This window comes from Anguilla anguilla, chromosome 7, assembly GCF_013347855.1.
Source record: "Anguilla anguilla isolate fAngAng1 chromosome 7, fAngAng1.pri, whole genome shotgun sequence".
NCBI lineage: Eukaryota > Metazoa > Chordata > Actinopteri > Anguilliformes > Anguillidae > Anguilla > Anguilla anguilla.
In genome coordinates, this window is record NC_049207.1 from 46,242,919 (window position 1) to 46,263,854 (window position 20,936).

General features: G+C 47.5%; 1 protein-coding gene across 6 annotated transcripts in view; it reads right to left on the bottom strand.

Annotated features, from left to right (window-relative positions):
• Positions 1-5,752: 5,752 nt before the first annotated feature.
• mon2 (MON2 homolog, regulator of endosome-to-Golgi trafficking) overlaps positions 5,753-20,936 on the bottom strand; it is a 28,833-nt gene continuing 13,649 nt past the window's right edge. The window contains exons 11-37 of one of the 6 annotated variants that reach the window (XM_035426377.1): positions 20,744-20,897; positions 19,583-19,788; positions 18,614-18,695; positions 18,252-18,433; positions 17,920-18,032; positions 17,626-17,730; positions 17,387-17,467; positions 17,025-17,098; positions 16,771-16,861; positions 16,241-16,342; positions 15,822-15,824; positions 14,719-14,829; positions 14,439-14,614; positions 13,949-14,111; positions 13,174-13,467; positions 12,729-12,927; positions 11,985-12,625; positions 11,683-11,826; positions 11,017-11,034; positions 10,422-10,550; positions 9,058-9,248; positions 8,663-8,723; positions 8,329-8,452; positions 7,649-7,856; positions 6,884-6,919; positions 6,167-6,249; positions 5,753-5,940 (exon numbers count right to left, since the gene is read on the bottom strand). In XM_035426377.1, coding sequence (XP_035282268.1) covers positions 5,777-5,940; positions 6,167-6,249; positions 6,884-6,919; positions 7,649-7,856; positions 8,329-8,452; positions 8,663-8,723; positions 9,058-9,248; positions 10,422-10,550; positions 11,017-11,034; positions 11,683-11,826; positions 11,985-12,625; positions 12,729-12,927; positions 13,174-13,467; positions 13,949-14,111; positions 14,439-14,614; positions 14,719-14,829; positions 15,822-15,824; positions 16,241-16,342; positions 16,771-16,861; positions 17,025-17,098; positions 17,387-17,467; positions 17,626-17,730; positions 17,920-18,032; positions 18,252-18,433; positions 18,614-18,695; positions 19,583-19,788; positions 20,744-20,897 — 3,935 coding nt within the window. In that variant the 3' untranslated portion in view covers positions 5,753-5,776. The remainder of the gene's footprint in view (positions 5,941-6,166; positions 6,250-6,883; positions 6,920-7,648; positions 7,857-8,328; positions 8,453-8,662; positions 8,724-9,057; positions 9,249-10,421; positions 10,551-11,016; positions 11,035-11,682; positions 11,827-11,984; positions 12,626-12,728; positions 12,928-13,173; positions 13,468-13,948; positions 14,112-14,438; positions 14,615-14,718; positions 14,830-15,821; positions 15,825-16,240; positions 16,343-16,770; positions 16,862-17,024; positions 17,099-17,386; positions 17,468-17,625; positions 17,731-17,919; positions 18,033-18,251; positions 18,434-18,613; positions 18,696-19,582; positions 19,789-20,743; positions 20,898-20,936) is intronic. The other 5 variants (XM_035426379.1, XM_035426380.1, XM_035426381.1 and 2 more) reach the window with 5 other exon arrangements.

The following is a 20,936-nucleotide window of genomic DNA, read 5'->3' on the forward strand; positions in this document are numbered from 1 at the left end:
TGTGGAGGGGGTACCTTAAAATTTGTATTAGAGTTACTCGAAAGGATTGGAGGATTTTTCAGGAATTTCATTATTTGGGAACACTGATCAGTGTCCAAGAAATGCATAAACACTCCCTGCCTCCCACTGTCTTTGTCGACATTGCGAAAATCATGTTACTAAAGGCCAGAGTTGGGCAATCTCAAAACATCTGAAAAATGCAGGGTCCAGGCATGTGGGGGGGGGGGGGGGGGGTTTCCACGTACAGCTGTGATAAATATGTGGCTGCAGATTCTACCCCCGTGAACGAGAGAAAAACAGGATGCAGCAGTACTTGAAGGATAAAGCCGCCATCCAATGTATGATACATATTAAATAAAGATGATAAAATGTAAAGATGTTTAGAGTCAGGCAAGCAATCATTTTGTACCAACTTTGGAGAATTTACCTCTCAGGGGTTTAATCCCAAGTGTTTTTTTTGACAGTCTCAGCGTCTCCCTGCTCGCTCTTCCTGTAGTTCACTCTATGAGCGGAGCGGACTCTCTGCCCAAAATACTGTCCGCCTGGTCGAGAAACAGGAGGACAGTCATGCGCCCAATCAGTCCCTCTCCTCAGCCAATCCAGCTCTGCGCTCCGGTGTGGCCTATGGCTGGGAAGGCCGGATCACCTTCCGGAATAACGCCATTTCCTTGCACTCAGCTAGTCAAGCAGCTCGATCATTTGTGATCTCGCTTTTCAGCCAATCTTTTTTAAAGTTAGGTTTCAGAATGATGGCTTTAGACTGTTCTTGGGTCCATATATATTAACCATTTCCCCTAAACGTCCAATTTACAATTTAATCAGGGCTGCTGAGAACAGCACATTACGTAGTTAGACCAGAGTAATTGGAGGCATTAAAAACCCTCTTATGAACCAGCCCTCCAGCCTGTCCCTACTTTATGGCCTTTGTTCTCTCTCTCATACTCATCCAGCCATATAGGTTGAGGACACACGGATTTCAGGGAAGCGTGCGACCTGTACGGATTCCACAACAAAAACTGAGCTACAAAATTCGGTTCCAAAATCCAACCTCAACACAATTCAGCGTGTATGCAGCCACCGCTCCAATTACAGCCGAGGTATACGGGGCCCGCCTGCACCACACATCCCAGACTCCGTACGGAGAGACGAGCTAAACACTAACACATTACAGCCCGTCCCAGAGAAACACCGCCATAAATCACGGGCTCCTTTATAAACCATGTAATTGGTGTACGGTCAGCAGCCCTGCTGCGATCTAAATGTTTATGGATGGCGGCTGCAGTTTCACTGCCTTGGGGTGAAATCAAATATCGAAAAATTAATAACTTGCAAGCGCTCCCTCCCCGCTCCCCGGTGAAAAAAAATGACATCACCTCTACATTTCGGAAGACTGTCGCAGACATGAAGAGGAAGGAAAGAATTTTAATGCAGGGAAAATTAATGTCCAGAAAAACAGGCGTTAGCTGATTTGGAAGATTTAAAAAAATGTATGGAAATGATAGCATGTCCTTCAATCTCAAAGGGCGGCACAGGTACGCACACCTGATCATTCCAACCACCAATAAGCAACACCACCCACCTGGTTTTCCACAGCAGCAATTTTGTGCCAGAACAGCCCTCACAAATCAGTTGAGGAGCAGAGAGAAAGCACAGTGTCGCATTTAATTTGAAAACGATTATACAGTCAAATTTAGAAAAATGGGAATTTGACTAGGGCAGTTAGGGAACTAACTGCTCTCTGCTGTGAGACAGGGTCATTGAGTTCAGCGAGCCAGAACCTTGATTTATCATCTCATTCGACAGGCAGGCACCTCCCAATCCAGGGTCCCCATCACTCCCAGGGGCATTGTTCTGCTGATTGGTCCATAGGGAAGCCTACCCCCCTAGAGGCCTTCCAGTGAAACTTCTCACAGCAACCTGGCTTTACCCCAGGCTCATACCATCCCTGGCCACAGGTTTGCAAGGGGTGTGAAACCCTGGTACAGGAGAGCTGCAGGGTCTGCTGCTTTTCACCGTTACTCAGCACTAATTAATCAACCGAAGGCTGCTGATTGCAGTTAACGCACCTCACCGGTTTTCTTCGGTCTGAGCTGGTTGCCACTTTCAAGGTTAAAACAAAAACTAGCTGAACCCTACAGCTCCCTTCACGTAGCTTCAGTCATTACAGCACCATAAAACACTCAAACTATGCTGTGTAGCAAGATTTTAAAAAGCACTCGTATACCTTCGAAATGGAAACTGACATTGATAGAGACTATCACCAATAAGAAGAATCTACCATTTTATTTCAGTCATTAGAGAATGAGTAAACATTATGCACATTCAAAACACAATCACACGTATTCTCAAGACATTCATATGGTAACATGGTAATTATACTCAGAAACATACTCTGAAATATACACGCAGGCCATAAAGATACAACTCAGACACACTTAAGGTGTGCGAAAAAAACGAAGAGGATAAATAAATGCAATTTTAAAAAGCTAGTTATGCTGGAATGGCTTTTTGAACCTGTAGGTAAATACAATCCCAGCCGTTAGCGGCGTCGTGTCCGTCGGAAGCAGATCACCAGCACTAGCAAGGCAGTAGCTTGCGCAGTCATCTCCATAGCGGGCACTGTCACAACCCAACCAACAGCACAAACTACTACCTCAGCCAGGGCATAGTGCGGGCGGCAGCGGACCTGGGAGCCGGTGGGGTTCGGGTCCTCCAGCAACGAACGTCGGCAGGCTGCCGATCAATGACCCCGCTCCCGGGTTCCGTCTGGTTTAGCAGACGATTCCCAGCCAGTGTGCGCATGCCGAAAGAGCAGGGAAAACCCCACCCAGGATCCCCCCCCCCCTCCCCCCCCCCTCCCCATCCAGGGCCCTTTCCCTGGTATGACCTGCAACTGGTGTGTCATGCCTCGTTTTTTAAATTTGCGTAAAGCACACAGTCCGCCTAGTAGGCAAACAATTGTCTACAGTGCGTGGACTAAAAACTACTAAACTGATTAAAGAACTATGATAATATTAGCGTTGCAATGGAAATATTGCCAATGCTTGCATGCTACCCAGGTATCTTACACGAGGTTAAAAACTTAATAGCAACGTTTCGAGTTGTTGGTTGTCAACAGTACGTCGTTAGCCAATGCAGCAGCTAGTTAGCTAACTAGCAAGACTTGCATTTCTGGTCTCGGTTAACAAGGTCGGTATAGCCAGAACGCCGATGCATATTTCAAATGCTGAATTTTAATACAAAACGGGCACCGTCCGGTCCAGTGCGAGAAGACGTATTTTTACATTTTACAATATGTTCTCAGCAAGAAAACCTTAAATGTCACCTTTTCCCTAAATTAGCTAGCTAGCCAGCTAATGCGCACGTGCGGTCAGGTAGCTGGTTTGCTACAGTCAAGAAATTACTACTTTTAACAAGGAACAGTTGCTGCACATTTTTGCATTTCACTTACAACCACCGAAGTGGATAACAGGCGACCGCTGTCGTATGCATTTTAACGTTCTGCTAAATTACTCTACGGGCTACCTTAACCGAATGGCATATTGCTTGCTAGCTACACGGGTAACCTGGCAGGTTAAACCACATGGCATACCATTAGCGAGATGGCTAGTGTTGGCCAGTTACTGCTTGCTTGCGTTTGCTCACTACCTGAAATCTTTCCAGATTAGCTGGAGCCACAATATGCTAAAGAACAGGCTGCTAGCGAATAGGTCTCTCTTCAACCTGCGGGCCTGCTTTCTAAAAAACAAGGCTGAATTATTACTAGCTATACTGATCGGCTAGACAGCCATCCGCCCAACTGCACATCATTTGCCGTTTGTAATATTCAGTTAGTTTCATCGAACCCGTATGCCGAAACGATCAAGGCGATGACACCACCCGCATTATTTTCTTCACTCCATAATGCGCTGGCTAGCTAGCATAAACCGTAAATTAAGGATACACCAAGCAATCCCGTAAATTTGTGCAAAGCCTCAGACTTTGTCTTCGCTCATCTTCCTTTATGCTTCGGACGGACGCTATCTCCGCGTCTTCCCTTCAAACATCCTTTGGATCTTATCACTGCGCAGCGGGCGGCCAGGCACACAAGCAGATGTACACCACTCACTTCGTCACCACCGAAAACCTAGGCTTTTTCTGTACGTGATTTCTGATCCACTCCGGATAAAATTCGCGGGAAACGTCAGACGTGGCGTACACTTCCACGTGATCAGCCGATCCATGGTGGATTTTGGGAAACAGAGTTTCCCCCCTCACCGGTCACCGGAATGCGCAAAACATTCGATCATTAATATTTTATTCCGGCGAACTAACAGTGGCCTGCATATAAATCTATTCATGGTCTTCGGATAAATCACAACAGTCGCACATTATTGACAAATCAGTTTTCATTTCGATTTCAGGAGAAAGCTGTCTATAGATATTTGCCTGTCCTCACTTTTAGTAGTTAGGACAGTAAACAAAATTGTAAATCATTGTGTCATTGAATTTCAACCTTCAACAAGAGAAGGCAGGGAATGATTGCACCATAAAATAGTGAAAAACATTACTTAAAAAAAGTCATTCTGCACAAGTCCTTCTGTGACTGGATAAAGTAAAACTGATTATATATATATATATAGAACAATGTTTTCCCTTTCCTCAACGTTTAATACAAGAAAATGTCAAAATTGGAATAAAATCTATCAACATCATAATGCAGCCAAGAAGTAACATGCTAACTCCAAAACAACATCAGCAAGATTTGTATTGGGCATCGTTTTAAAATTTTATTAGGTCACGGCACAGTTAAGATTGAGTGACAGTCTTTTTGCTTTTGCCATAAGACATAACTACATGCCAGTGAAGATCAGGGTCACTGTGTCACAGATAGACAATGGAATGACTGCAAAATTCAAAACTTTTACCCTCTTTAAACCAGATTATGTCAGAAATAGGTATGCATTTCATGAAGAATATACATGGCCTATATTCTAAACTGGTGACTTCTTATCATTCAGAGATCAGTGAATGCTTTCATTTCCTGCAACATGTACTGTATGGCAAACAATTCCAGAATAACAGAAACACAGGGCAGCATGAAGACAGAGGAAAATATTTGGTTGTTTTTTAATAGAACTGTACCATTTATTGTACACACACAAGCACACCCCTTTCAGGCTGGCTAATGATGATATGGAATGTTCCAGTAAGATCTTGCATAAAATTCTTGATGTTGGAAAAAGTGCAGAAAAAAATCTTCTTTTTTTTTTTTTTGAATATGTTAATGGGTTTTTTTTTTTTTTTTTGCTTTTAGTGTTAGTACAGCCCAAATACTTTATTCGTAATGACATCATTAACACTATCACCACACACTGTACATTTGCCTTTTCTTAAGGGGGGAAAAAAGAAAACAAAAAGCAAATCAAGCAAAAAAAAAAAAAAAAAAATCCAAAAGAGAACAGGAACACTGCAGTTCAACAAAAGCAGCGGTTGACGCAGAAATCCAGCCAGTCTGACTGTGTCGCCCACACTCTGAACAAAAAGCACACGCTGACGCCTTTCAAGACTCGCCGTCGAGGTCCGGCCTGTCACTCACAATTTTCCCTCAGGGGAGGGGTGGGGGGGTGTGGAGTATCATGGTCTGTTAGATGGGCTCATGGTGAGCAGAGAGTTCACACGCATGTTATCCGTAAATCAAAGAAAAAAGGAAGGCAAAACACGTCCTCCATCGTTCATTAAACGAAAAAAAAAGAACAAACCAAAAGAGCGAACTCCGGTGCCGGACGCGGGCCGGTCACGACTCCCCGTTCTGGACTTTGCTGACCGGCGGCTGCATAAAGTCTTTGAACGGCCCCAGGGCCTCCTTCAGGGCGGAACTGACCTCCGAGGAGGAGCAGGTGATGCACTCCACCAGCGTGGGGTACAGAGTGATCACCTGTGCCCAGGTGTTCCCGTCCACTGGAGGGAGAGAGAGAGACACAGAGGAATCAGCGCTGAGCTAGAACGCTCTCTCGTCCATTACGCAACATTCACACTGACACACACCGCAAAACGCTTTCATCCAGAGTAACTGGGAATCAAGCCTGCAACCCTCAAGTTCCAAGCCCGGTGATCTAATAATTATACTGCATACTGTATACTTAAAAGCGGCAATGGTGTGTTTCTGGGAGGAGTCTGGCCTCACCATTCTCAGGCTGAGTCTTCTTAAGAGAGTCCATAAGGGTGCTGATTGCTTTTAGAACAAAGATGATCTCAGTGACTTGTTGCCTGGGGAAAAATAAAGAAAGTAAGTAAGTAAATAAAGAACCCACCGTTTACCAAATTGACCTTCATACATGCACAAGCATACACGTATTTCTTACCAAACCTGGGTCAAATGTATTTGAACTACTTTAATACTTCAGATGCCCGTATAATGTGAAAACAGTTCCTGCAGATCCCCGAGAATTTTCTACAAAAAAGGATTTACCAAAACGCATTATCATACAAAAGAAGAATTGTCATCGTTCTCAATAGCGGGTGAAAACAGATGCGTTTTAAAATGGTCAGTAATCTGCAGGAATTTCACCAGTGTCTGAAGGTTTAAAGAACTTCAAATACTGTCTTTTTTAACCCAGGTGTTTCTCAAGCCAGCTCTCTCCTTTTCTCAGAGAGGACACTGCCCTCTAGAGTGAACCGTTAAAAATATGCTTCAAAAACACAAACAAACACAATTTATAACATTCAAAATGGCACCGTGCCCCCCTCCCCCTAACCCCCCACCCCCCGGTAACTGCATTACTGTGGAGAGGAGTGGACTCACTCACAAAGGGGGAAAAGAAAAGAAACAAGCATTGGTTTCCTTCCGGATAAAAAAAAAAGGAAAACAAAACGATATCTGAAGGAGGCAAATGGCATTAACCTGAGCTGATGGCAATCAAGCTTCGTCCTCTGTGGACTGAGGAAGACAGTGAAAAGACCGTTACACTACGCCTGAGTATCATAGCAACACGCAAGCATTCATTCACAGAGAGCAGAGAGAGATCCAACACAAGCGGAGGTGTGCTCTCCCAATAGACCGTGCCTGAATTCAGCGCATGCTGTACATACCTGACCTGGACTCACCTGTGCACACCTGCCCGTGTAAGAGACGATGAGTGACATACTTACCTGTGCAGCTGGCTATGTCATCATAGGTGATACCTAAAACACTCACCTGTGCACACCTGCCCAATGTTGTGTAAGTTGCACTGAATAAGAGCGTCTGCTAAATGCCTATAACGCAATTGTAACGTAATGTAAGAGACGATAACAGACATACATACCTGTGCATCTGGCTTTGTGTTAAGCATTGCCTAAAACACCAAACTGTGCGTACCTCGCTCTGTCAGAGAGCGTGACTAACATACGCACCTGGATGTGTCAAACTTACCTGTATACACCTCGTTACTATGCCAGTGAGTAAAATACATACCTGTACATACCTTCCTGTGCCTGTGACAGTGACTGACAAATTTACCTACGTGACAGGTAAGACCCAGCATCATTATCTGTTCACACCTGGCTCTGACAGCGACTGTGTCTAAAATACTTACATGTGTATGCCTAGAGGTTGCCAGAGTGAGCAATCTCACCCTGTGGTTGGATTCTATGGGTGGCGGGGGGGAGGGGGTGGGGGGGGTCTCACCTGGGGAGGGGGCAGCGCCCGCTCAGCCTCTCGTCTTCCACGTAGCGGCGCAGGACGTCCTGGGACCGCTTCAGCAGGACGGAGAGCGCCATGCGGGAGATGTAGCCCTCCTGCGGCGTGGAGCCCTTATTGCTGAAGGAGAACTGGAGCAGCGTCTCGAAGCACACCTTGGAGAACTCCTCCCGCATCCGCACGTCAATCTCCGCTTCTGCGGGGGAACGGAGAAACAAGAAGACAAAAATAAAAACTCCCTTTAGAACAGGAATCTCAAAACAAAATAAATCACCTCCAATTATGATCTTGGAACTCAAAATAAAGTAATAGCAACCATTCGGTGCAGGGATGTCAAAATAAACTAATCACCACCGTTTAGAGCCGGGATCATGAAGCAAAATAATAACCACCAATTAAAACACGGATCTTGAACTTAAACTCCATCATCCAAACCTAAACCGTTTATTTTTTACAGTAGTTGCCTAGGGTGACAATCCTTGCTTTTGGTGAGCCTTAAAAAACATATTTAAGCATGGAACGATAGCTAAAAATCATGTATTAAATGTATAAAATGTACAAAAGAATGAATGATGTATAAAACAATGTAATTCTTTGTGACCATCATAACGGACATTCACAGGGTTTAATGTGGGGAGCTGTGGCTTACAGGGCAGCCATTTTCTGACCTGTGAATGAGGAGGACTGCGAGTGGATGGATCCCTTATTGAGCATCGCCATGATCTGCCCAACAAACTCTTTGGGGATGAAGTTGGCGAAAGGCAAAATCTCCGTGCTGATGAGCCGAACTACCTGCAAACAACAGAGTCAGAAACACAAACATTTATTCTGGGTCCAATACGACATCCTCCAATCATTCTGCCGCTTGAAGCTCTATATCTTAAATTATGCTTAACAAGGGAGCCTTAGCCTTGTAATGTAATAAACATCTTCAACTGTTTTCCTTTAAAATGCAACATTAATGACAACAACCCAAAAAAAGGTGAACAAAAGTGGTTTTACCTCAACATCGATGCTTTCGTTTCTCTGGAATTCCTGAATGGACAGGTTATCAGGGGGCGTGCTATGGAGGAAAGAGGCCGATTTTTGTCATTTGGGGGGGAAAAAAAAATCACAAAAACTCAAATCAAGTCTTTTCTCTCTTAGATGAAATTGAGTTTTTTTATTACATGCACAGGTTTTCAAATAGTCAACTTCCAACACAGCTTATCAATCAATCAATAAACCCGTGCTTACAAAACCGACACCAATTATGGGATTATTAATATGCGACTATGACACAATAAACCAACCTCAGCTGACCAGTTAGAACTGCAGTCCGGGCTCATTCTAAAAAGCGAAAGCGACAACGATGACGGGGAATTTTTTTAATGTAAAAAAGGGGGCGGGTACGACACCTTTTAGTGAACAGGAAGTCCTCGAAGGCGTTTGCGAGCTCCGGCCACATGGTGTCGAACCTCCCGGAGGAGGCGTGCTGCCGGGCGACGGGCAGGCCGACGGACAGGACCCGGAGCAGGGAGGACACGGCCAGCTTCCAGGTGCTCTCCGACGGGCAGGCGTACTTCAGACCCAGCGGCACCCTCAGAGTCTGTGGGGGGGGGGGGGGGGGGGGGGGGGGTGAACACGGGAAGCAGCTCAGAGGAGCCGGACTACTTCCTGTACGCAGCCTAATGGGCCATAAAGCTGCTTCTGGCAAATTCCTTCTTCTGCATTGCAGTTATGTTATTTCTATTGCATATGACGTAATCATCTGTCTCTAAATGCCTCAGAAATAATTTTCTCCCAGATTAATCAGGAAATAATGATTTTCAAAGCCTAAATGTCTCAATCAGAGGCAGAGGAATTTTGTTCCATAAAAACACACACACACACACACACACACACACACAAGGGAGCCTTGCCCAAGGGTGTGCTGGTTTTCACTGTTACTAAGCAGTCAGCACTACTTCACCTCACCGGGTTTCCTGGGTATAAAATGTCTGCTGAATTTAAGATGGCAATAAAAACTCTGCCTGTGGCTCTCCAAGGATAGAGGGAAGGGAATATGGCTGCTCTGCAGGCACAGTACCAGCATTCTCACAATGGTTATGTCTGTGTGGTTACGACTAGAAAGAATCTTGCCCTGAATCACATGCTCTCCCATTCTACAAATTAAATAAAGTTTTTATGTGGAAAAAAGCAAAACTGAAGAGAAAATTAAATGTGTTTAAAACAGAAAATGATAATGCATTCCACCTTTACCAGGCCAGCAGATGCTACACACACCAATAAACACGTCTTGACTCTTTGTAATCAAATTTCTAGATGGCACATAAAAACTTGGGCTGAGCTAGTTTTCAGCTGTGTGTCAAACATGGGAAATCTAACTGAAACAACCAGACCACTAAAAATAAATCATACGTGACCAAGACAGAACAGAGTTTTTAATGAGCCCCAATGCACCCATAACGAGAGGGAAGGCAAGTTTCTACTTCCAGAACTTCACGGGACTCCCACAGGTCCCAGTTTTACTGCCATGGCCCATATCATTCAGGGGGGAGAGAAAACAGAGCCAGCACACAGTCGTATGAAATGAAAGGCCCCCACAGCACCCTGTGTTATACATCATATCAGCTCGCAGCCACGCCCAAGTTTGGGGGGTGGGGATTGATTGTCAGGTGTGGGCCTGATCTACTGCTGCATTGGTTCTCGGTATTGGCCTGTGTGACATCACACAGGTCTCCATGGAAACTGTGAAGTGTTGGTGTTCTAGATTCCGTACCTTTATGATGTTCTGCAGAACCTTCTCATTGACCACTGCTTTGTGGCAGGCAGTCTTCTGGTACAGATCCACCACCACCTCTAAGGACCGCTCCGCAAAGGGGACGTAGTTTAAGGCCACCCACTCTGCCTATTGTCCAATCAGAGAGAGGCACGGGGGAGAAGGCAGAGAGAGAAGGAAAGACGTAAAAAGAGAGCCAGAAAGAGAGATAATGTGAGAAACAGAGATAGAGGGAGCAAGAGAGAGACAGCATGTGAGTGAAAAAGAGTGAGAGAGAGATAGAAAGGGCAAGAAAGCACCTTATGTCAAACACAGCAACATAAAACTTTATTAAACAACAAAAAAGGCTAACAGCATGCCATACAAAAGCATGAATCGCCATAACACAAGATTAAACAACAAGAGAAATCACAGGCACATGACAGCACAAACACGACGTCAGCATCCAGGGACGGAGACGGGCCACTGAGAGGGACTGTGAGTGAGGAAGAGGAAGATGAGGGGGTGCTGCCCATGCCATCATTCACACTCCCCCCGGAGTTATCATTCAGACCGGGTAAAAGCTATAAGCAGACTGAAGGGAGGCGGAACTCACCGGAGCAAACAGTTGGATCTATTAAAGACGATCCGTTTTTGTAGTATCAGAAAAATGAGGAAAAAATAAAAAGAAGACAAAAAATAAAGAGGAAAAAAGATCACACAAACCGTTACCTTGCTTGTAGTTCTCTGTTTAAAAAAAAAAAAAAAAACAACCAAAAAAAAACAGGTAACTTAAAAAATGCAGCAAATCTGACTACGACTGTTGGAACTGAGTTTTTTCTGAGGTAAATTACTGACACAGTAGACCTGGCATGGTGCACCAACTGGGACCATGATGAGAAGAGAGCGTTCTGACTGAATTTCCCTCAGAACTAAAGCTACAGAGAGATTTACTGATATACACATATTTATGCCTTTTTCATGAGATGAAACAGAATCAGACCAAACTTAACACGGGCTTCATTTCTGAAAAACAAACACATTCAGCTGCTGGAGAAGTCGAGCAGGATAAAAAAAAAATTCTCTCAAAAAGATATTTTTTTCCCCAACAAGAGGGGTGGGTGGGATGAGTGTGTGTAGACGGACGGACAGACAGACAGAACAGAAGACATCAGACTAACAGAAGCACCCAATCCATCACACCCCTGTCTTCAAGCACCCACTAACCACCCCCCCACCCCCCCCTCCGATCGCCATAACGACTCTGGCGAGGGCTGCTTGCCTGGTTGTACTTGGCGTTGGCGATGTGCTTGGTCTCCAGCTTGCCGTACTGCGGGGGCTTGCAGGAGAACTCCACAAACAGCAACAGCTGGTCCAAGATGGCGGGAAACATGGCCTGCATGTTCTCCGGGCCCACGCAGATGGCCTGCGTATCCCCCAGGGAGAAAACCCAGGGAAGGCACTGATCACTTACTGATCACAAAGACGCTTCATCATCTCAAGCATAATTTACAATCTATACCTGCATTTCCTGTGTGCAGAGCACCTCCAAACCAGCAGGGGGCAGCACCCCCAACCACTCACCTTCTGCAGAACGTCCAGCGCGGTGAGCACCGCCTCCTGCAGGCTGGTGAGGACGGCCTCGGTGTAGGAGGGCAGTATGAAGGGCGAGGCATCGGAGCTGATGGGCACGGACACCGCCCCCTGGAGGATGACGCCCAGCTTGCCCAGGTCCTCCATGCTGAAGTTGGCCTTGACGTGCTGGTAGAGCGCCGGGAAGATCTGGACCAGCGCGGTGAGGAAGGGCTGGCTGGGGATGAAGGCCAGCTTGTCGGCGGCGCTCGGGGGGCGGGTGCACTCCATGCCGGTCCGGTACCAGGTGTTCCAGGCCGACCACCACAGCGCCGAGTCCTCCGCCTCGTCCACCGGCCCGCAGGGCGCCTGCTCCGCCCCCTCGTAGCGGCAAAGCCTCTCGGACAGCGAATCGGATCGCGGCAGGGCGAGGGGGAGGGGTCTGCCGGGCCCGGAGGCGGGGAGGGGGTCGGCGAGGGCGGGCACGCCCATGGCGGCGAGCGCGTCGGGCTTTTCGGAATCGCGGGCGGGCGAGGTGATCTGGAGGATCTCCTGGAAGCTCTTGAGCGCAGCCAATGAGACCTCGTTATTCTTGCTGAGGGCGGCTGATTGGATGTGATCCAGCAGCACCTCCCAGGCTTTGAAGAAGTCACCTGCAGGATCAGAGAGAGAAAGAAGTAGAACTCACACAGGATTCTGGGAAAAAAAAGTCCCAACCTCACCCACGCAGTGTCCCCACCCACTGTTCCCACTCACCGAGTGACTGCAGCAGGTATCTCCGGGTGTTGAAGATACGAGCCACGCCCGCCAGAGTCAGCACCCAGGTCTCCGCCCACTGCTTCTCAGCCGTGTCCCGTGAGTGGTGGATGAGGATGTTACCGCCCCCAGACTCGATCTTCTCCTTGTCTGCCGTGGTGGAGGACTTCCTCACACAGTCCAGCAGGTGGAAGAGCACCTTGAACAGCAAGAGGAAGAAACAGGAAGTGACCTCACCGGGCCTTGGAATTCTGTTTAGCACAGTGCATACTTTCAGTACAATATTTTTACATTCTTTTTCATAATAATGGTCATAATAATAATCAGCTCTAATACTACAGTGAATACAGTAATGATAATAATCAGCTCTAATACTACAGTGAATACGGTAATGATAATAATCAGCTCTAATACTACAGTGAATGTGGTAATAACCAGCACGCACCTTCCAGATCACAGTGTGCCAGGTGCTTGGCTGCAGTAGGGTGCCGTGAGCGCTGATGGTGGAGAAGAGGGTCTGTCCGGCGCTCTTGCGGACGGCGGGACGGGGGTCCACGCACAGCTCCCCCAGCTTGGCGTACAGGCACAGCCACAGGCAGTCGAAGGGCGGGGCCGGGTGGAAGGGCCTGTTCAGGGCCACGCCCTTCTCCTTGGCCTGCTTCTCCATCAGGGCCTCCTCCCTATTCAGCTCCTGTACGATGAGCTCCCCCCGCTGGAAGAAGTAGTCCGAGATGTTCCACTGCAAAGAGGAGAGAGAATAAGTGAGAGAGAGAGAGAGGGAGAGAGAGAGAGAGGCTTTAAAGATTTACTAAGATATTATAGGGAATATTATATCAGCTTTTGCTGCTGATGGTTTTAAATTTAATTGTTTAAATTTCAAACCATCAGCAACAAAAGCAACAAAATATAATCCAATAAATTATGGCTCTCAGTCCATCAAGAAAATTGAGGAATGTTTTTCCTGTAAACTGTAAATTAACACAATAATGCAATATAATCCAGATAATTTTTGGTAAACACGTTTAAATCCAAACACTCTATTGTGCATGGATGCTAACCCAAGAAATCAAAAGCATCCCTTAGGTATAAACCAAAGGGATCAAATGTAAATGGAATCGTAGAGGTGTGTAATGAAGTTAGTGCTATTAGAGAATCTCATGAGTAAGACTGTGAACAGGTGAGACAGAGCACAGGTTCAGTCGGCCATCAGCAACACTCACCAGGAGCCCAATGGAGGTCAGGCTGATGTTCAGCTCCTGGTTCTGCAGCCCAAAGCTGCCAGCGACATCCACCACAATCTGGAGACAGGTGCAAGGCATTGTGGGTAGGAAGTCTGTCACCACCAGCTGCAGGCACTGGAAGGCCGTTCGGATTAAGGATTCGCTGAAGGGAGGAGAGAGGTGGTGAGACTAGGGGCTGCAGAGGCTCACAGCTGACAGAAGAAAGCTGCAATTTCCACAATGGACAGTGTCGGCACACGCAGCTCAGAAACAAACTCAGCTTTCATTCAGAGAATGACAACCTGACCCAAATAAAGAGAAGCCATTTTTACTGAGTGTGTGATTTCACCAACGGCCTGAGGGTGCAGCTTGACACGCTCTAAAGACCTGTTCTAAAGCCCTGCTTAAAGCCCGGTAACCCACTCTGAAGCCTCGCTCTGAAGCCTCGCTCTGAAGCCTCGCTCTGAAGCCCTGCACCCAAGTCGCTCACCCCTGGTCGTTGCGGATGGCTCCGATGACCCCCAGCACCAGGGGCCACCCGGGGCCCAGGCTGTCCCCCTGGCTCTGCAGGATCTGCAGCACGCTCTCCAGCTGCCGGTGCCGGATGTCAGCGTGCAGGATGCCCGAGAGGTCCTTCAGCGGGCCCAGGAGGAGCAGCTGCAGCCTCTGCAGGACCAGAGCGGGTCCAATTAATAACACTAACAATAATAGCAATAATGACATCATCATCATCATTATCATCATCATCATGGTAAACCGTGAGTCAGTACCTGGTTTTGGGACAGGGGCGGGTCGTGCTTGTAGGCCAGGCCTGCTTTGATCAGCGACGTCAGGGCCTCCGCACCCCATTCCCGCATTCGAGAGTTGGGGTGCTGACACACCTGTGGGGGTGCAGCGGGAGGAACAGGGACAAACAGGCGCGCAGAGAAAAGACAGAGAAAGAGAGAGATCAGGAGAGTGAAAGAGAGAGGGAGGGGGTGGTGTAAACAAGTCTGTGTATGCAGGTGAGGTAGAGAAGGTGGTGCAAGTGCGTGAGAGGAAGAGAGAAAGAGAGAGTGTGTGTGTGCGTGTGCGTGCGTGTGAGAGCGTGTGCGTGTATTTGTGCGTGTGCATGCTGTTCAGAATCACAGGTTCAATAGAGTGCAGACAGTCACCATCAATCCCTCCTTTACACTTCACATATCACCCAGTAATCCTGCATCTTTCAAGCAACATCAGCATGTTCTGTCAGATCCAAGATCACATGATCACTTCATAGAGTTTACATTGTGTGTTTACACTGTCTGAGTAAGTGGGAGGACATGGCATCCCACAATTCCATTACAAAAGCTGTAAAAATGCTGACAAATCCAACTGAAACCTGAATATAAATTTGTACTGCAAATAGATAATGAATCAACTTTTTGATAATTTTTTCATAGCTAATTCCATAAGTCATATATAAACGGTTATGGTCCATTATATAAATAGTGAATTTTTTTGTTAAATATACAGAATTTGTGAATGTCCACACATTACAGTTTCAGGATGGATTTTATGTGAAGATAAAGTATATAATGAAATAAGTTAAAAATCAAATCTCTGTGACGTCTACAGCAGAGTTGCCAACAGTGAAGGGAAAGAGAAAAAACACAGCGGCGACAAGAAAGAATGACTCATCAGAAGGACAACTGGTCCCCAGTGGAAAAACCTGATCACCATGCCACTGACAACACCGCACGTACAAGAAACCAGCCTTAACCATGACCTTACCCCGCCCACTTAACTCACTGAGCAGTCCTTTCTGATCGCCGGTGTAGAAGAAACAACGCGGAAATCTTTAGGGTTTTGGGCAAGAGAGCGAACAAGGGAGAAGAGGAGTTTTAGAACTTACCTTCTGCAAAAGACAAATGTATGCAAAAGAGAAAGCGGCAGGGAGAGAGAGAGAGAGAGAGAGACAGGGAGAAAGAGAGACACCGTGAAGACAAAAACACTCACAGACACATGGCTGGCTCTCACGGGCCGTGCACAAACCAGACAGGTTAATCTACTGCTAAACAAGAATATAAATGAAAAAGCAAATGGTGGATATTTCAGGTTAACATGGAGGTTAGCGCTCTCTCTAATCTCTAATATACACTACTAAAAAGATGCAGCCACCAACCAGCATGGTTTACATATTAACACAGGGGGTAGTACAAGTACACATCACAAACACATATGCATCACAAACACTCTGCCTCAATGAGCCAATCAGCTAGCCTTTTACGAAGTGGAAGCTATTGGGCGATACTGTTTGACTGATATATGTACCTCCAGCAAGTGACCAGTCAAAGGCCTCCAGAGAATCTCAATGCGGTCCATGTTGACCAGACCGGTCTCAAGCAGCTTTGCGACTGCAAACAAGGAAGGCTCCTAAACAAGGGAACCATAGAAATCAAAATTAAGAACAATATTCTTAAGCCTTGGACAGGTGTATTGTGAACAAGCCACACAGAACTGTAAAGACACTTGAGAAGTCTACAGCAGCAGTGATCTTGAAGAGCTGCAGGGTTTTCTGTAATTTGTCTTCAACATAAATTCAGCAACCAATTCAGACTCTAAAACGTAGCTCAGACGTGTTAACTATATAATCAGCTGCTTTAATTGACCAGTTAAGTACAGAGTACCAGCACAAGCCAGCAGGCAGCTCTCCAGGACCAGGGTAGCAGATGGTTGGTCTACAGAGTCAGGCACAAGTAATTGCCATTGATCAATAAATATTAAGGCTTTTCCAAAAGCAGACTGGTACTCCTGCACCCCGATTAGCATCTGAATGCCGCTCCTGAGGGGCCACACTGTACCTTATTGTTCCCGTAAGCCATTTCCATGGCCTCCATGGACAGCGAGCAGAGGGCGTTGATCAGGTGGTGCAGGGACACATCATCCAAGTACCTGCACACAGACACGGAGAATGTGAACCAAACATTGGCCAAATACACACCAAACATGAAAAAAAACTTGAACCAAATGTGGGCCAAACGTGGACCAAACATGTAAAGGCAATCGCTGACGTTAACAGTGTTAGCCATTAGAGAAGGGGAGCTTGTTTACTGACTGGGAGCTCTCGAACAGCCTGGATAAGATGTTGGAGATGACCGGCAGGTCAGTCATCACGGCTGTGGTCAGCACCTGTGGAACAGAGAGCAGAGGGTGCGAGCGGTCAGATCCTTCGAAGGAGTGGTGTGGGTCATGTGACTGACTGTCGGATTGGAGGATGGAGAGGGAGGAGCCACATGGATCATGTGACAGTGCTGGCTGCAGGACTGGAAGACGGAGGGGGAGGAGCCTTGTGGGTCATGTGACTGTGTTGAGAGAAGGATTGGAGGATGGAGGGAGAGGAGCCGTGAGGGTCATGTGACTGTGCTGACTGTAGGATTGGAGGGTTGAGAGGGTAGACCGGGGCGAGAGGCCGCTCACCGTGCTGGGGCCCTCCACTGCACGGCCGGGCTTCAGAGCACCGCCGGCCCCAGGCTTCAGGCCTAGAATCCACACCAGGTGCTGCAGGAAAGACAGAGTGAGCTGCAAGGGGGGATCGGGGGATCTGGCAGACCTCAGAGCTTTTACCTTACTTTCCATTAAAAGCTGTGACTCAGCTGAGAGCACCAAACTTAAGGCAGCACCTGCCGTACAGGAGAGGGCTGGAGATGGGAGGGTACCTGCAGGGTGGCCAGGACCAGCTGCCAGGACGTGCCGAGCACGGCCCCGTGGCAGTGCGCCAGGTTCAGCAGAGTCCGCATGCACTGGATGTTCTTCGCCGTCAGCTGCAGAAAGAGGGCGGGGTTACACACTCGGGGCTATACACTCTTGGCGGGGTTTCGGATGAGCTTCAACGCTTACATCTTTTAAGCTCATTTAAGTCACTGATTGGCTGAAGAGTCCACCCAATTTGTTTACGAGGCCTACACTGGCTGCTGATTAGAAGGAGGTGACCAGCAGGCCGGGGTCCTTACCACCACAGTGCCCTGGGGCTGGGCGGAGAGAGGCTGGCCCACAGCCACCACCTGCTGATGGGACTCACTGGAGGGGCTGATCATCTGCACACTCTGACCCTGGATGGAGTACGCTGTGAAAGACACACAGTATTACACATACACACACTCACACACACACAAACACACATGCTCACACACACACACACACACACAAACACAATATTATACACACACACACAGTCTTACTCATACACACACACACACACACATGCTCACACACACACAATATTATACACACACACACAGTCTTACTCATACACACACACACACACACACACACACAGCCTTACTCTTGGTGGTGAGGCTGGCGGAGGAGCTGCTGAGCACAGTCAGGGCGTAGTGCGGCGGGAGAGAGGCCTTGCAGATGGCGGTAATGAAGGCGTCGCGGGGCGTGACCAGGCCCAAACGCCCGCACAGCGACGCCATCGTCAGCTCCGCCTTCAGGATGTTCTCCGTGGCCGTCTCGTCCGTGCTGGACACACACACACACACACACACACACACACACGCGATTAAAGCAGTTATCTCTGATGTTCTTTTGTGCAGCTATTTTCTTTAACTTGTTCAGTCGGTGTAACAATAAAAGTTCAGACAATAAATGCAAATTAAGTAAAGCAGCTTTTGAAACTCTCTGGAGGAAGCTGATGTGTACCTGGCATCTAGCAGGAGGGAGAGAGCCGCAAGGAGTCCACACCAGCATGCGTTTACCATCTCCTCCCAAACCAGCTGGGGAACTGAGAGAGGGAGAGATATTACAGTCAGCACAGATTAGTGAGCAGAGTTAACTGCAATCCACCAGTACACCAGCAGAGGACAGCATAGAGCTTCAGACTGCCTTCAGTCAGAGAACACTTTACTCTGCAGGGGTCTGCATCCCTGGTCCTGGGGAGCAGCAGGTTCTGCTGTTAAAATCAGCCACCAGTTCAGACCCAAGAAACCAAGTGAAGGGAGTTAACCGTTTAATCAAATGCTTTTATGGACTGATTTTTAAAATTAATTAGTTTCCAAGATTTTACAGAAAGCAGTAGGCCCTGTGGCATGCCAGGACCAGGGTCGCAGATCGCAACTCTGATTAACCGCTTGCGTTCTCCTCCAACGTTCGGCAGAATGACTACAAGAATGATGCTCAATACGTGCGTGTTTGCACCCGCAGTCCTCATTCTGGCTAAAGTTAATGTTAACCACCTGCTGCAGCTAACATCATATGTATACAGAGGCTTTGGTTCTTCCCTATTGTTTGTATAATGCAGTTCTGTGCTCACTAGGGCTTGTTTTGCTCGTGTTTGTGTAATTTGTTTAATGTTCAGTAGGGTAGATAATAAGTTGGCAGTGGAGTCTGTACTTGCTGTCTCTCTTGGGACTAAACTTTCCGCTTCTAATGAATTGTTACACTTTGGCCCCTGACCTTTGTACTTGTGTTTGCATTCTCTGCTAAATGCCAGTAATGTATTACAATTTCATAGCAGACCGCTGCTTGTGGCAAGCGGCTACAGACTTCAGATTATATAGACTTGGGTGGTTTTATAAAAGAAGCAGCAGTTTCTATCCTCCTTCTGCATGAACCAGGCAGACAGTGTGGAGGAAGTACCTCTCCTAACGCTGCCTCCCTTCGCTCGCTTACCTGGCTCCTGATCTTGGGCGTGGCCCTGAGGGTCAGCGGGGGGCGCGTCCGAGCCGTTGTGGGCGGCGGCGGCGGCCTCCTTGGCCAGCTCCCGCTCGATCATGGCGGTGATTCCCCTCACCAGGTCCAGAAGGGCGCTGAACGCCACGGACATCGCGTACCCCTCCGGGATGGAGGGGGGCTCCACTTTGTCCAACATCTCCAGGCTGGGGGGGGGGGGGGGGGGACGACGACAAGGCAGAGAGGATGTTGGGAAATGTATGCATGTGTGCACGTGTACGCATGCCTGTGTGTGTATATATACATATATGTAGCAGTGGGAACAGGACAGCTAATGCATTGACGTGACACCCACAGTGTCAAATACCCTCTACAGAAACCAGAAGCTCTTTGCTCTTGATATTCAGGCCTTTTCATGTTAGGCCACTTCACAACTCAGGAACACAAAACCATAAGAATACATAATGAGCAGAACAAGCCATTCAGCCCATCCAGTCTCATCACTGACGCATAATTTGACTACTGCTTAAGTCGAGCTCTGCCCGTAGGGCTGAGCTCATTTTGACCAATGAGAAGAGAGAGGCCAGCTGCTAGGGCGGTCCTCCCGCTGTTGGGCTTCTCTCGGGGGCTAAAACATGTAACGTGACGCGAAACAGCTGGGCCCTCCGCACGGCGGGCAGAGGTCCCACCACACAGGACAGAAATGCCTTTGTTTGTCTGGTGGCTGTTTGCACAGCTGCAAAAACAATGGGATTAATCATCGCTTCCCACAGCGCATCACTGCAAATCACTTCTGCATGTGAACAAGAGTCATGTGGACTTGTAGCTACGCACTGATCTAAACATATGACAGACCTCTGCTTTTTAAGTCCAACATGTCTAATTTCACTTAAATGACTTATCGTTGTACTTTTTCCAGTATTGGTAGATTTCAGTGCATATCAGCTTAATTTTATTCTTCTGTTCTGTTATGCAATTTTTCCATTTCAAAACATTACCTGCTTCTGTCAATCCTTGTGAATTACCTTGTTAAACAAATGGAAGTTAATTATAAGCATAAGAGAAATTGATCTAGAACACTCCGCTATTTTTGTTGTCATCTCTAAGTGTTCCTTTACCTGCATTTCTCATGGGTAGAAAAATGTAACAAATGATACTCACTAAGTAGCCTTAGCGCTACCCTGGACATTGACGGCCATCAGAGGAATCCAGGTGCCGCGGTATTCAAACGCTGCCTGCGCGGTCGGACCCCCGCCAGCTCCCCCGGCGCCTGCCCCGCCCTGGACACCTGCCGGCCCCCCGGAGACTGACCCACCTGAAGGGGGGAGGGGGGAAGAATGGAGAGAGAGAGAGA